Source organism: Suricata suricatta, chromosome 9 (assembly GCF_006229205.1).
Source record: "Suricata suricatta isolate VVHF042 chromosome 9, meerkat_22Aug2017_6uvM2_HiC, whole genome shotgun sequence".
Lineage (NCBI taxonomy): Eukaryota > Metazoa > Chordata > Mammalia > Carnivora > Herpestidae > Suricata > Suricata suricatta.
Window position 1 is genome coordinate 109,854,168 of NC_043708.1, and position 13,964 is coordinate 109,868,131.

At 41.9% G+C, this 13,964-nt stretch overlaps 1 protein-coding gene across 2 annotated transcripts in view; it reads right to left on the reverse strand.

Moving 5' to 3' along the window:
• The window catches only part of NPTN (neuroplastin), a 72,508-nt gene that overhangs the window by 24,398 nt on the left and 34,146 nt on the right, over nt 1-13,964 (reverse strand). For both annotated transcript variants that reach the window (XM_029952552.1, XM_029952553.1), the window contains exons 2-4: nt 10,060-10,407; nt 5,086-5,257; nt 1,688-1,782 (exon numbers count right to left, since the gene is read on the reverse strand). In XM_029952552.1, coding sequence (XP_029808412.1) covers nt 1,688-1,782; nt 5,086-5,257; nt 10,060-10,407 — 615 coding nt within the window. The remainder of the gene's footprint in view (nt 1-1,687; nt 1,783-5,085; nt 5,258-10,059; nt 10,408-13,964) is intronic.

Here is a 13,964-nt window from a genome sequence, read left to right on the forward strand (position 1 = left end):
GAGCCAAATCAACACTATCACAGTGAAGCCAGGACTAGGAACTGCATGTAATGACCCTTTAGGCCTGGGGAGGGCAGCTAACTACTTTCCCTCCCTCACCCATCCTGTTACCTCCACACTTGGACTTTGGGCCAAAGGTTCAGCCTAGAATGCTGCAGGGCCTCTGGTCTCTCATGGAGGAATAAAACCTCTCCCCACGAAGGCCAGCTCACCCAAGTGAAGAAAGACACATGGCAGGCTTAGAGAAAAGGCCTTCTCATACCTTCATCCTCATGCAGAACAAATGTGTCATCCTTCAAAAACAGAGATAAACCCAGGTCTCTCCAAGAAAAGTCCTGAATTAATCAAATCCCAGGGTTCCCTGGCCTGTATGGACTATAACCAGGCCATTGTGACTAAACCCTTTCAGGCATTTAAAATTCAATCTAACAGTGGGAAAAGATACTGGCTGTCCTTACGCCAACTTACAAGTTAGGGTTGTGTCACCAAGACACTACCCTCATTTAATAGCAAATCATTGAAACTTGGAATCTAAGCCTTTCTTTAATCTGAATTTCTAGACTTTTAAATATTTTAAGAAAGAGCTGATGCCTGCTATTATAGGACCTTCCCATTTCCTCAATTTACCTTTCCAGCTGCTAAGGATCACCTATGGATTTGAAGAACAAATCTATATCCTTCCTAAGCAAAAGCAAGCCTGAAAATTTTTAAAAACCCTCATCTCTTCAGTCTGACTTCAAACAGCAGCCCTGCCCCCTGGCCATTTTATAAAATGGAAAAACATGGGACTGAGAGTCAAGATCTGGGTTCTAATGCTAGCTCTACCACAAACCACTCTGTGACCCAAAGCACATGGCTGTACTTTTCTGGGTCTCAGATGCTTCTCTGAAGTGAACACAGGAAAGCTGGAATTTATGATGTTAAGTAGCTTCAACTTTTACAGTTCTCTTGGCCCTTCTAGGAACTTTTAGCTATAGCTGCATCTTTAAGATGCCATGCCCCCAGGGTTTCTATTAAAATTCTAATGAATGGGACATGTGGATGGCAACCAACTTCAGCTCAGCTTGTGATCTCACAGTTCATGAATTTAAGCCCCATATCAGGCTTGCTGCTGTCAGCACAAAGCCCACTTTGGATCTTCTGTCCCCTTCTCTCTGTCCCTCCCCTGCTTGTGCTCTCTCAAACGTAAACAAACATTTTTTTAAAATTCTAATGAATTATCCTCAAATAGTCTATGTTCATTCTGCACATTGTACTTTGCCAAATCTTGCTGGCCCACTGGAGATGTAATAATACTTATAAGGCACTATTTGTTCTAAGATATTTACACAGGTTGAACCATATGAAGATGCCAATATTCAACCATTTTACCATATAAAAACCACAATTCCATATGGTTCAAACTACTACTTATTTATTCCTCCTTATAATCCCATGAGGTAGATTCTGCAAATGAGGAAACAGGAGCACAAATAATCTAATAACTTGCCATAGTCACGCAGCTAACAGATGATAGGGTTTGGATTTAAACCTGGGCAGCTGAGCTCCTGAGCCTGTAGTCCTACCATAATGGTATACTGCCCTCCATAATGGGAACAAGAACAGCTGGAAGACCGGGAGTCCAGACCAAGGTAGTGTCTCAGAAGGAGAGCGAGAGGCTCACACTGCAGCCTCTGTGGGGTTGTACCTTTCACTTCAATGGTGGCATTTGCTTTAGGAGCACTGACAAAGTGATATACACAGTGGTATTCTCCTGAATCCTCAGCTCTCGGCTTATTGATCCTGCAGAGATGAGAAAAAAAAATCAAGTAAGGAAGCTGGGAACAAATATACAACAAAATATACAACAAAAGAAGAATCAAGAGGGTAACCAGGGACTCTGTTCTCCAACCTGGGTCCCTGAATGCAACTCCCCTCCTCCTAACTAAAAGCAAAAAGCCTCCCTCCACAAAACATTATTGTTTTACTCCTTACTGGGCACCTGGAATACACAGATAGAATGATACATGGTCTCTAACCTGAAACAAGCAATCAAATAGAGGGCTATACAAAATACTATAGGCTATATATCAATACAGAGGATGGAGCCATCACCAAAAACTTTTTGTTCACCTTGTCGTTTTGTCAAATAAATAAAAGTAGGGGGGGAAAAAAAACCAAAACCTTTTTCTGTGCTTCCCTAAAGACTCTTGGTCGTCTTGTTCTTCCCACCCCATATTTCAGTAGCATACCTTTCTGTGTGTCTACTCACCAACAGGACCCAAAGGATAATTTAAAAAAAAGAAAGAAAAAAATCTGCCATCACAGCACCAACCGCAGAGATGCAACTAAACTTTTAATACCTAAGTGCAGTTAAAACTCAGAGCCCTGCATGATCTGTCATACCCTCACCTCAGCGACTTTCTAGCCCTGCTGGGCTCTCCTCAGTTTTTCAACATGTCACACTTGTTCCTATCTCAAAACCTTGACACGAGATGTTCCTTTACAGAGAATACTCTTCCCATCATCTTAGCCTACCTTTGCATCAGTCTTGGCTCACGTCACTTCTTCCTACCCCCAATCAAAGTGACATCCCCCTCCATGATATTCTCTCTCATACCACACTGTCATTCTTCACAAGCGTTCACCACAACGTGTAATTATGTTTATGTAACTGTTTAATGAATGTCTGGTTTCCTAACAGGCCAAGTTCTATGTGGATAGGCACTATTTATTTTGTGAACAGATCTATACTCAGCGCCTGGCCTGGCTGGAATGTAGCAGGGGGATGAATAAACAAATGAGTAAATGACAGAGTGAATATAAACTCAGAGTGCACAGCTGTCAGAGATCCCAACCAATTTAAGTAGGGGGACAAGAACTGTAGAAGTGTGTGTGGCCAGAACTGCATTTCCTCTGAATTCACAGGGTGATCTTCAACAAGCTGTCTTGCCCGATGACCAGCTTCAAGCCAGCTCAGTACACTATGGCCTACACACCGCCCCCTCAAATATATGCAAAAAGGCTGAGAAATCCACATCAGAAGATAACCATTATATAGCTCCTGCTCTTTTGCTCAGTGGTTAAAACAGACTATTTGTGATGGTCAAAGCTCCACTACACTAGTTAATGACAGAAAAACTCAGAAATACCTTGACCAATGAGTGGTCCAACATATTTATCCACCTTATTGTTCAATCACAAAAAAGAAACACGGGTTATGGGCACACAGTTTATCCCCAGGACGGTCTCAGCTTACCCATGGCAGCCTAATATTCTAAAAGGAACCACCAAGAGTCTTCTAAATTTTATAGAAGGGACTCTTCTTAAACCACTATCCTCCCAACTGGAAAACAGATACAAGTCATCTGCTCTTAGCAAATGTTCCAGAATTTAGAGGAAGAATAGCAGCTGTATCTTTAGAGCTCAGGCTGACTCTCAGTTCCTTGAAAAGACTTAGAAAGAGGACTCCCAAGCTTGAGCCTATGCCTATGGGCTGAAAATCTCCCTAAACATTCCTGCCAATTAGCTGTTGGGAAGCAGCTGAAGCAAATGGAAACGTCCCCTAGAGCTGAGCAGAAGCACAGTCTGAGATTGGCTCCATGGCTGACTAAACAGGTGGCTCAAGGGCTCATCAATTGTTATTTTCACAAAATGTGGGAGAACACAGATTCCTTGAAAAACTGACAATGCAGAACTCTCCTGGAGAGCTTCAAATCAACTAAGAGGAAGAAAAGGAAAAAGAGGAGGAAGAAGAAGAAGAAGAAGAAGAAGAAGGGGAAACAGAGAAGGGGGAAGAGTGCGGGGAGGAGCAACAGCAGTGGTATTTTATAAAGTCAGGCTCAAACTTATAAAGTTACAGTTCAAATCCATATGGGTGACATAGTACAAGACCCAAGAGAAACACAATTGGATATCTGGTACCCTGAAAGAGTTATTAAGAAATACAAACTTGTAAAAAACTAAGAAGCAGACCAGGAATATATATATATGCTTTTCATTCCACCCAACACTTCTATTTGATTAATCTTTTCCAAACTATGAGAATACAGCTGAGGCTATATTTCCAATTTAATACGAGAAAAAAGTACAGTGGACAGATTAACTTGTGACTAAAATGGCCCGGGGGGGGGGGGGGGGGGGGGGGGCGGAATGACCTAGATGCTAGAAAGTCAGAAGACCTGGAACCAACCCTTGTTTCTGAAATTTACTAGCTACAGTATTTCGCCTTGAAAACAGGCAAGTTATTACTCTTTGAGTTTTAGCTTCCTCACTTGAGAAGATGAGGATCCAGAAATTAATGTGGATCAATTAAATAAGGAGTATGAAAAGATCTCCATTTTGCAAAATACTGCAGAATACCCTTGCTACTACTGGTACACAAGTTTTCCTGATCTCACTCCAGTGCACTCTTTCTTCTCATTGCATCATCCTGACAAAAAGGATTAGCCAATCCTTTTCAGGATTAGGTTTTAATCACAAACTATTCTGAAAAATGAGGTGCCATGTATTCTAGATATTCCAAAAAAGCACCAAATGTTTGGGTGCCGGATTAACTTCAGCCAGCAAATATCCTCCCTTTCAATGGATGTTTCCAGGCTACTAACCTTATTCCAGATCACTAAAGAGCCCTGTATCTACTGTCCTTGATCCAGTTATGGTCATATTAATCACTTCTAAAAGGGAAATCACTAGGAATTCTACCCAGTGGAAAGATCACCTATGGTATTCTTGCTCTAAGAGTCCTAAAGCAGATTTCAATCTGATTCCTCAAACCACTGGATTAAGTCAAAAGATCTGCATTCAAATTGACTTTCCTACTGACTAGCATGGTTACCCTGATAAAATCACTCCTTATGCCCTCCGCTTCTCTATCATCATAGTGAGGGGAATACCTATGGCTCTCAAGCCTAGCTATTCATTGGAATCCTTTCAAAATCTTTAATAGATTACTGGGCCTCACCCCAGATACACTGGATTAGACTCTCCGGAGAAGGACCATATTTATCCTATACATCTCCCACATAACAGAATTATGGATTATGAATGCCCATAGTAAGTTCGCTGCTCCCTCCCATCTTCCTAGGAGATGTTAGTCCCTCTCACCTGTATTCCATGTTGCTGGCATTCTTGCGAGTGGCAGTCAGCTCTACCCCATTCTTTGTCCAGTAGCTGTATGTTAGAGTATGAGAGCTGGAGGTGAGGTTACACTGCAGGGTGACGGGGAGAACAGGGCTGTCTCGAAGAATGATTTCTTCACTGGTGACAATCCTTGGCTCTGTAATAAGAGTGCACAGTGATAGGGAGCCACAGCCTTTTGTTCTCTGTAGCCCTGGCCTGAGAATTGGATGGGGTAGGACGGGGAGACTAGAAGAAGAGGGAGGGCAGACAGGACCACATGAGGAATTTCACTTTACCACTTTAGGGAGTCAAGAAAGGAAAAACAATGATTATAAGCAAATGACCACTAGCGCAGACAACAGCCTGAAGACCAGTTTGCCTAGACGTGAAAAGAATGGGAGTATTATGGGTACTTATACTGGCAACAATCCACTTACACTTTTGAACACCATGGTTTTATGATATAAGAAACACCAACCAATTCAGCTTGCAGTTCTGAAGACAAAGGCAATATCATTTATATAACTAATAAACTCCCTATGGAGTCACTAGGCCTTGGAACAGTAATAGCTGTAATTAGATAATACATGCATGGCTTTTCCCACATTTAATTCTGATAAACCTATGGCAAACCAGCCATGGCCATTAATGATGCAGAAAAAGACAGTGTAGATCCTAAAAGCAAATTTCCTGCCAGAAGTCTATTGCATTTTCCAAATTTTGCCAAGAAAAAATTCTTAAGGAATCATCACAGTTCTTCTCTCCAGCGCATATTTATTCCCCAAACAAAACCTTTTCAGAATTGCTGTTTAAAACACATTCCACTGTGCAGATAATATAACTAGAATGCAGTATGTGTTGGTATCATGGGCTCTAAGCATTTTAGAGCTGAGAGGCCCTTAGAGTTCACTGAACCCCACTCTTTAAGAGCTAGAGACAGCAAATGGCTTGTGCAAGGCCATAATTATGATTAGTGGCAAAGCCGGACCTAGAACATACATCTGACTGAATTCTCTATTTCTGCCTCCCTTTTCCAGCCCCAAACCCCCCCACACACTTTCCACCCTACAGCAAGTTATATACTTCATCTTCTGGTTCTATCCTGGGCTTAGGTAACGTGGGGTCATTAGTTTAGAATCTACAAAAATAACTTATTTGACCCAAATTCTAGAACACACTGAGCAAAAATTTTGTAAGGCACACACTGTCATTCCTGGAAGGTTCATCCTTAAAGCCTTTTGAATTCCACCACTATATGAAAGTCAAGATGTTTGTTTGCTGCCTTTCTGTTGTTGTTACTTATCTCTAATCTTTTCACATACTTAGACATTTTCAGGGAAAGTCTAAACTTTTTCAATCCACAATTAGAGGTATTTTCTCCTCTTTTATTCTTTTTCTACTTTTTTCTCAAAAATTCTTGACTAGCTTCCCATTTCCCTGCCCTTGGTAACTCTATAGCAGCAACCTAACACCATTTTATGCAATATAGTGCTGACTCTTAACTCTTGAGGACAGAACACTCTCCCTTCGAAGCTTTGTTCACTGTGCGGGGAGGAGGACAGGATGAAGAAGTCATGGGACACTTGAAAAATTTAATGCCCAAGGACCTCCTAATCAATGCAGCATTTCTGACTGTAGACTCATATCAAAGAAAACTGTGGCAAATAAAGCAAATCCTCAAGTTTCTTCAATTAAATTGCTTCTCACTATTTTTCAACTCTGGCAAAGGGATAATGGTTATCTTCCATTCAGCACTGATCCTTACTGGTAACATCAAACAGGGTCTCTATGTACAGATAATGGAGGCATAGCAGCCACTAAGACAGAAGCAGATGCATGTAAACACGTTAGCGCAGTGGTGTCCCATGGTTTCCAAAACACACTGGACAGAAGCCAAATCCCTGGGCCTTTAAGTCGGGCAGAACGGCTGCAAACCCTGCAACGGAAGGCGCACACACACCATCAGCAGAAAGCACCACAATTCCAAGAAAAATCAAAACCAAGCAAAAACAAAAAAAGAGAGAACCAGTACTCCACAGAAATTAAAAATATAAAGGCAACATTAAAATCCAAACACACTTTTAAGTTTTTACTAAATTTTTATTATCCAATTTTATTTTCTGTCCCATTTGGGACTCTCCTTCTGGTTCTTCTCAGACTGCACTGAGAAACGGTAAACTCTGAGAATGAGGCCAAGAGCTTCTAGATGTTTAAACACAAGAAGGCCAAAGTAAATGCTACTCTTACCTGTGACGATGTAAATGCCCACTGCAGCTCAGGGAGATTAAGAAGTTGATGAGAGCAACCTGGTAGACTTTCTGCCAAGAATTCTTGGAAGGCAAAGGAAAGCACTTTTCCCCTTAAGTGTTAAAGATCCAGGAGAGAGTCAGCTGGGAGCAAGTGGATAATTTAAATAGGTTTAAATGATTCTGCACCACAGGAAGGTTGTGGGGTGTGGTAACCTCCCTCCAGTGATTGCTGTATATGGAAACCAGTGCTAACCCAAGCTCCTTGGCCATGGTGCCACATCTGCATTCTGTACCAGGATGAAGGTGGAGCTTTTGTTTCTGTGGCCCAGCAATGCCCATGAAAGTCCAAGAGAGATGAACATTTAGGAGAAGCCCCCAAAGTTTTTGCCTGCCACTGACTCCTACAGAGAAGCAGTGGATGGGAGACCCTTACCCTCACCGTCACACATGTGTAGAACACACTATGGCCAAGGAGATACCCTAAGAACTGGGCATATTTCTCATACTCAAGGAGCTTTGCAGGGAAATACTGTCAAGAAGTCATTTTAGAAGACTTCAACCTCCCCCTGGAGATGGGGATGCTAAAATCATAAAACAATCCAATTAGAGTGAATTCAGGGTGTTTTTTTAAAGTAGCAGCAGCAGCAGCTCAGCTCTCTTAAACAGTTAACTAGGGTTAACTGATTGATGGGGAAGTCTGGGACGAGATTGAACTGGCCAGGGTTTGGTTCAGCCACATGCAGACATTTCTAAGTTAGGAAGTTTATTTCCAAGTAAAGTGGGGAAACGTTATGTATTCTCAGGATTGGCTGTAAGTACCCCGAAGACTCATCTTCTTCCAGTCCCAAGGCACGACCTCTTAACTATGAGTCTACTTGAGTCAAGCTCCTCGAAGTACAAATACCAAATGCCCAGCCCAGTCCATGCCTACAAACTTCTGCAGATCTTTGTGGCCATTTGGGTAATTCTGCTTTTATGAGGAAAGGAACGGGGAGTGGGGCAGGAGAAGGAAGCGTGCAAGGGAAAAATTGTTAAATAAAAGGAAAATCGCTGGGTTAATATTCCCCATTTTCACATAGACAAGGTTTTCTTTTCCCCTTTCCAGAAGCAGGTTCTCTGATTGAACAGTGCCAGCTGCAGCAGCCTCTCCTATCTCTTCCCTAAGGCCTCATCTTTCCATAGGCATCTTCTAAGGAACTATAAAGGACAACTAACCCATCTTCCATATTAAATATACAGATAGATTCAGGGCCCATATCCTATTAATTCCTGTGTTATTACCAAATTCCTCATAAATGTGTTTTTACTATTTTTACTTACTCTTTCTAAATCAATCAGTTCTTTAAGCCAGAAATGGCTACAGGTCTGAGTCCTTGAAGAAAAGGTGAAAAATCCAGAGGATCTTTCCATTAAGTAGAGTATGCTCCCTCAATTATAATCAGGTCAGATGTGGGGCTAGAACTCTTCCCAGCCTGGAGCACTGGCTATGTGGTGGCTTTTCCCTCCCTCTCCTTCCCACTATACAAGTAGCAAGATACTTGTTAGAAAGAAGTGGTCACAAAAGTCCCTGTGTCTAATGTCTTACTTATACCTGCTACAACAGATTGAAGAGAAGAATCCTAAGCCAGCCGCTTAGCTGTCCCTCATTACTTGGTTGGAATTTAGTTTCTTCTTTTTTTAATACACAAGAAAAGGCCAGTGTGAATGGCTTCCAAACTATTTCTGGGGCTGCCAGCTTCTGGGATGAGGCGTACTGTGCCAATAGTCAGTCATCAGAGTCAAACTCTCTGTGAACAGGAAGCAGATGCAACTCTGACTCTGAAACAGCATGATGGGGTTTAGAAAAAAAATACTTTGCAGCTTGTGTCACCTGGTGCCTAATAGCCAGACATATGGAGGAAATCTCAGGCTACTGCTTTTAAAAGAACAGGAGACTGGATGGGCTGGACCAGTGAGGAGTGTACTGCTGTAGTGCAGGGCTGTTATCAGAGAAGCACGTGCCACTGTTTCAGAAAAGAAAAAGAGCTGGAACTATGGAAATACCCAAGCTTACATGCCACCCAACAACCAAAACACACCACCACACCGCACCTATGGCGACATTCCCATCACAGAACAGGATGACACCAAGTCACAGTGAGGGAAGAGGCTGGGCAGACACAAACTTAAAATCATAGAGGTGAAGGCAGGTATTCAGAGAGCTTCAAACAGATGAACAGAAGAAATAAAAAGTAGTTAGACTGGGGAGAGAAACAAAAATAAAAAGGCACCAGAGAATAAATCAGCAAAAGGATAGCAGGAAACCTACTACAAAATTAAAGGGGAGGGAAAGAAACAATTCAACACTACCCTGGATTAACTGCCTTGTCTTGTGAGTTCAAGTAGTTTTTTGAACCTCCCCCGTTCTCCCTCCCCACCTCTTCCCATTGCAGATGATTTTGCACGGATTTCCCCAAATTCTTTGTTCCTGAGGAGAAAGACACAGAGAAGGGTTGGGGGATGAGGGAGGTAGAAAGGACGGCAAAGAAAAAAAAAAGTTGCCACAGATGTTTTTATACACTACAACCAGAAGGGTCGTGGGTTTGAAAAAACGAAGACAAGGGGTGGGGTGAGCGATCATACTGGGGAAGAGGGAAAGGAAGCAGAAGGGAAGGGTCATCGGGCCACCTCTAATGACTACAGTACTACTACTGTAGGGTGCTGGACTCACTCTGAAGGACGCTTATGGTGGCCTGGGCTCGAATCCATGTTATGGAGGGGTTTTGCCTCAAGTCATTCCTCTTGGGGTCGTTGCTGGCCCTGCACTCGTAAGTCCCAGAGTCCTCCAAGGTGAGCCGGGTTATTCTCAGCACACTCACGCCGTTTGACCCGTAGGCGGTGTTTACGGTGACACGGCGCTTCCGAGCACCGTCCCACAGCTGTCTGAAAGACTCTGCCCGGTTGACTTCTGCGTACCACCACTGGATCTCTGGCGTGGGGCTCCCGACCACGTCACAGTACAGCTCAAAGGCGTCCCCAGTGAGCTTAGTTTCTGACATGGGCGACTTGACAAACCCAGCTAGAGGGAGGGGGAGCAGGAATGCAGTGACAGGCCAAGCAGAAAAAAAAGAATCAACAGGTGTTAATAGTAATTTAAAGAAAAGAAAAAAGCAAATGAGTTGCAAAGAACAAAAAGGATTCATTTTTAAACTATAAAGATATAGAGACAGTAAATAGCATTTCATACAAGCTTTTAGAAGAAGAACCACCCTGGGAAGCTTATGAAGCAAAGGCAGGCTAATTACAAGCCGGGGCAGCCCAGGTGCTAGCCAGGCAGAAGCAAGCCCACTGGGAAGCATTTTAGCAATGGGCCCAGTTGGTAGGAATGAGAAAGCCTCAGGTCTCAGGGAAGAGTCTCTTTCCTTAGAGCACAAACCATTACCTTTTCAAATTCAGGCAAGTGATGAAAGATAAACACAAGTGGCAGTAGTTCTTTATGCCAAGTCAGGATCTCTCTTTTGGATGGGGGAATACTTGTTAGTTAGAGATGTAATGTCTTTTGTAGGCCTCAACAAGAAATATTAACTGACCTAATGACACCTTCTCTTGGGAATCAGAGTCCAAATTTCAACCAAAAAGGTAGCATGTTTCTCTCTCATACAGGATTCCATCCTGAGTTCCACATAGACTTCTCCCACATCCTATTCTTCCCTGGGCCTGTGGCAAACAAACAACCCAGCTGTCTGTGATTAGGTAGCCTCTACCTGAATGCAGACATTCAAGCATAGATAAATAAGAGAGTCTGTACTTCAGAGTGAGAATTACTAAGGGTGTCAGCTCAGGAGTGGAACCAATAGTAACAGCAACCCAACTTATTGCCAATGGAGAGCTATACCTTCCACAATTCCTAAGTTCATACAACTAGAAAACTCTCCTGAAAAGTCAGTCTTAAAAATAATTATGGTACTTGACAGGTTCTGTCTACATAGTTTAGTTGCCTAGCTCCCAAAGACCAGCTCATAAAGAATAAGAAACATATAATGAGGAGTTAAATTAAATTCTATGGTAAAGGCTAGGCTTCAACATCATGGCGAGGCATTTCCCAGGAATTAAAGTTGATGCCTATTTCCACTTGTCCAAAATTTGCTTTAGGTTACATTCCCATAAGACAAGGAGGCAATGGCAGAAAGAGAGTAGAAACCCCAAACTTGTTTGAAGAACATGGAGTGGGAGTCCATAGTAAATTAAGTCAAAGCCCAAGCATACTCTCTCTCACCCATTTACTCCACCCCAGGGTCCATCAGCATTTCTACCATTTCAGGCAGTATTTTAAGGTACAGGGCAAGAAACTAAAAGAGGTACTCTCAGTGGCTGGGCAATTTCTCCTGGCACCAAGCTGGCCCCTCTGCAGTGAACAGAGAGGAGCCAGGATCTACCAACATCAGGTTAAATACATGTCAGAGGAATGATCTGAATTTAATGGACTAGTTTTCTACAGTCCAGAAGCCAAGGATGTAATGAAGCTGGCTAAAAGTGGAGGCTGCTAAGTGGAAAATTTTGTTTATATCCATATAAGTATTTGCCTTTGGAGATAAACTCCACCTCATGGACCTCAAAGTCCTAAGAGAGGTCCTATACTTATTCAAGTAGAGGTTACAACCTCCAAATTCATAGTAGTCTTTCAATTCATAAAACATGCAAAATGTGGGGAGGACAGGAATCCAGTAACAGTATTAGACTCAATGGTCTGCCTTGCAAATGCTTTTCTAAACTACCTCTTCAAATCATGTCAGTTCCTTGTAAGGAACTATCTACCAGAGGCTCCAAGAAGCCAAAAAGATGTCATTCTCAGATGCAAAGGAAGTTTCAGAATTTCAGAAAGGAGACACCAACCCTCAGCAATGAAAAGCTGAGCTCACTTCCAGGTAAAGTGTTATCAAGGACTAATGTCTTGGTCTCAAAAACTGCCACCGGCCGACCTGTCAAATTCAATGCCAACTAACACAGAGAGACAGGTAAAGGAAGCTGGTTCCATTCATTTTACTATTGGTTTAACCACCATGGAAAACTGGTCACCAGTAAATCCCTAGGAAGCAGTAAAGAGTCATACTCTAATCACACTCTCGATCATTAAGTGGAAATTACAAGTGCTCTTATTCTCATATTCTCTGTGAACTGGGAGAGTTTATGCCCTCTCAAACCATCCTCGACTTACAATGGCGTTACATCCTAATAAACCTGTTGTAAGCTGAAATTTTAAGTCAAAAATGCATTTATTACACCAAACCTACTGAACATCATAGCTTAGCCTAGCCTACCTTAAACATGCTCAGAACACTTATATTAGCCTACAGTTGGGCAAAATCATATAACATAAGCCTACTTTATAAGAAAGTGAATATCTAAGGTAATTGGTTGCATACTGTACTGAGAATGAAAAATAGAATGGCTATATGGGTCCTGAACGGTTTCAAGTTTATTGGTTGTTTAACCTCACAACAGCATGGCTGACTGGAAGCTGCCACTTGCCACTTGTAGATCACTGACCGGGAATAAATCAAAATTCAAAATATGGTGTCTACTGAATACATTACTACTTTTTGCACCATCATAAAATTGAAAAACTTTGAATTGAACCACAATAAGTCAGGGACCTCCTACTTGATTATGCTCTAGAAATCTGTTAGTGGATTTGTTTTTTTTTTTCCCTTCTGAAATGCAGACTGACATTTAAGCTTCTTTATCAATCTACTGACCATGCTAATGTAAAAGGAATATCTGCAAGTCTGTCCAGAACCCCAAGAACTCATCCAATCTCAATGTAATCTCAAATCCCAACACCATACAATTCAAAAGTAGCCAAGAAACAGCCTGAACACAATTCCCACTGCACAGAACCAACCAAGTCTCTCAACCTGACACTACCACCCCTCACTTCCTAAGAAGGAAAGAATGCTGATCTGATTTAATTTCCTACCTGCATACAGGAAAATGGGAGTAAGTAAAAAGTAAATGTTCTTTGAATTAGTAAATGATATTATATATATTTAAACAAATGTATCTAAAAACAAGATTTAAAATCCCTTAAAACACTAACAGACATCTATTTATGTACTCTTTGAAAGCTATTTTTAGACACGTACATCAAAAGGTAATACTTCCTAAGTATGTGTTATATGTTAGACAATGTGCTAAGTACTTTATATTATCTCATTTAATCCTACAACAGCCCTATAAGATAGGTGCTATTAGAATGTCCTTAAAGATGGAAACTAAGAGCCAAAAAAGTTAAGTACTTTGCCCACAGTCACAAGCTAATAGTACTAGAGTCTGGTCTGGAATCCAGGTGTGTCCAAAGCCAAAGCATCATCTCCTAATACTTTCCACAAATGCAGGCAATGTCACTTACTACAACAGAAAAAGTTTTTTATAGCTACTTAAAAGTTAAAGATATTTTGTGTCACCACTTAATAATTTTTGACTACAAAAAGCAAAGACGTGTCCAGTGGGATGTGCAGCGCACTGTGATCACTAATTCCTTCAAATTATAATCCTAGTAAAGAAAGGAAATAATGAAACACAGGATCAAAGAATTTCCCAAGCAAGGCGGGGGCGGGGGGGGGGGGGGGGAAGGTG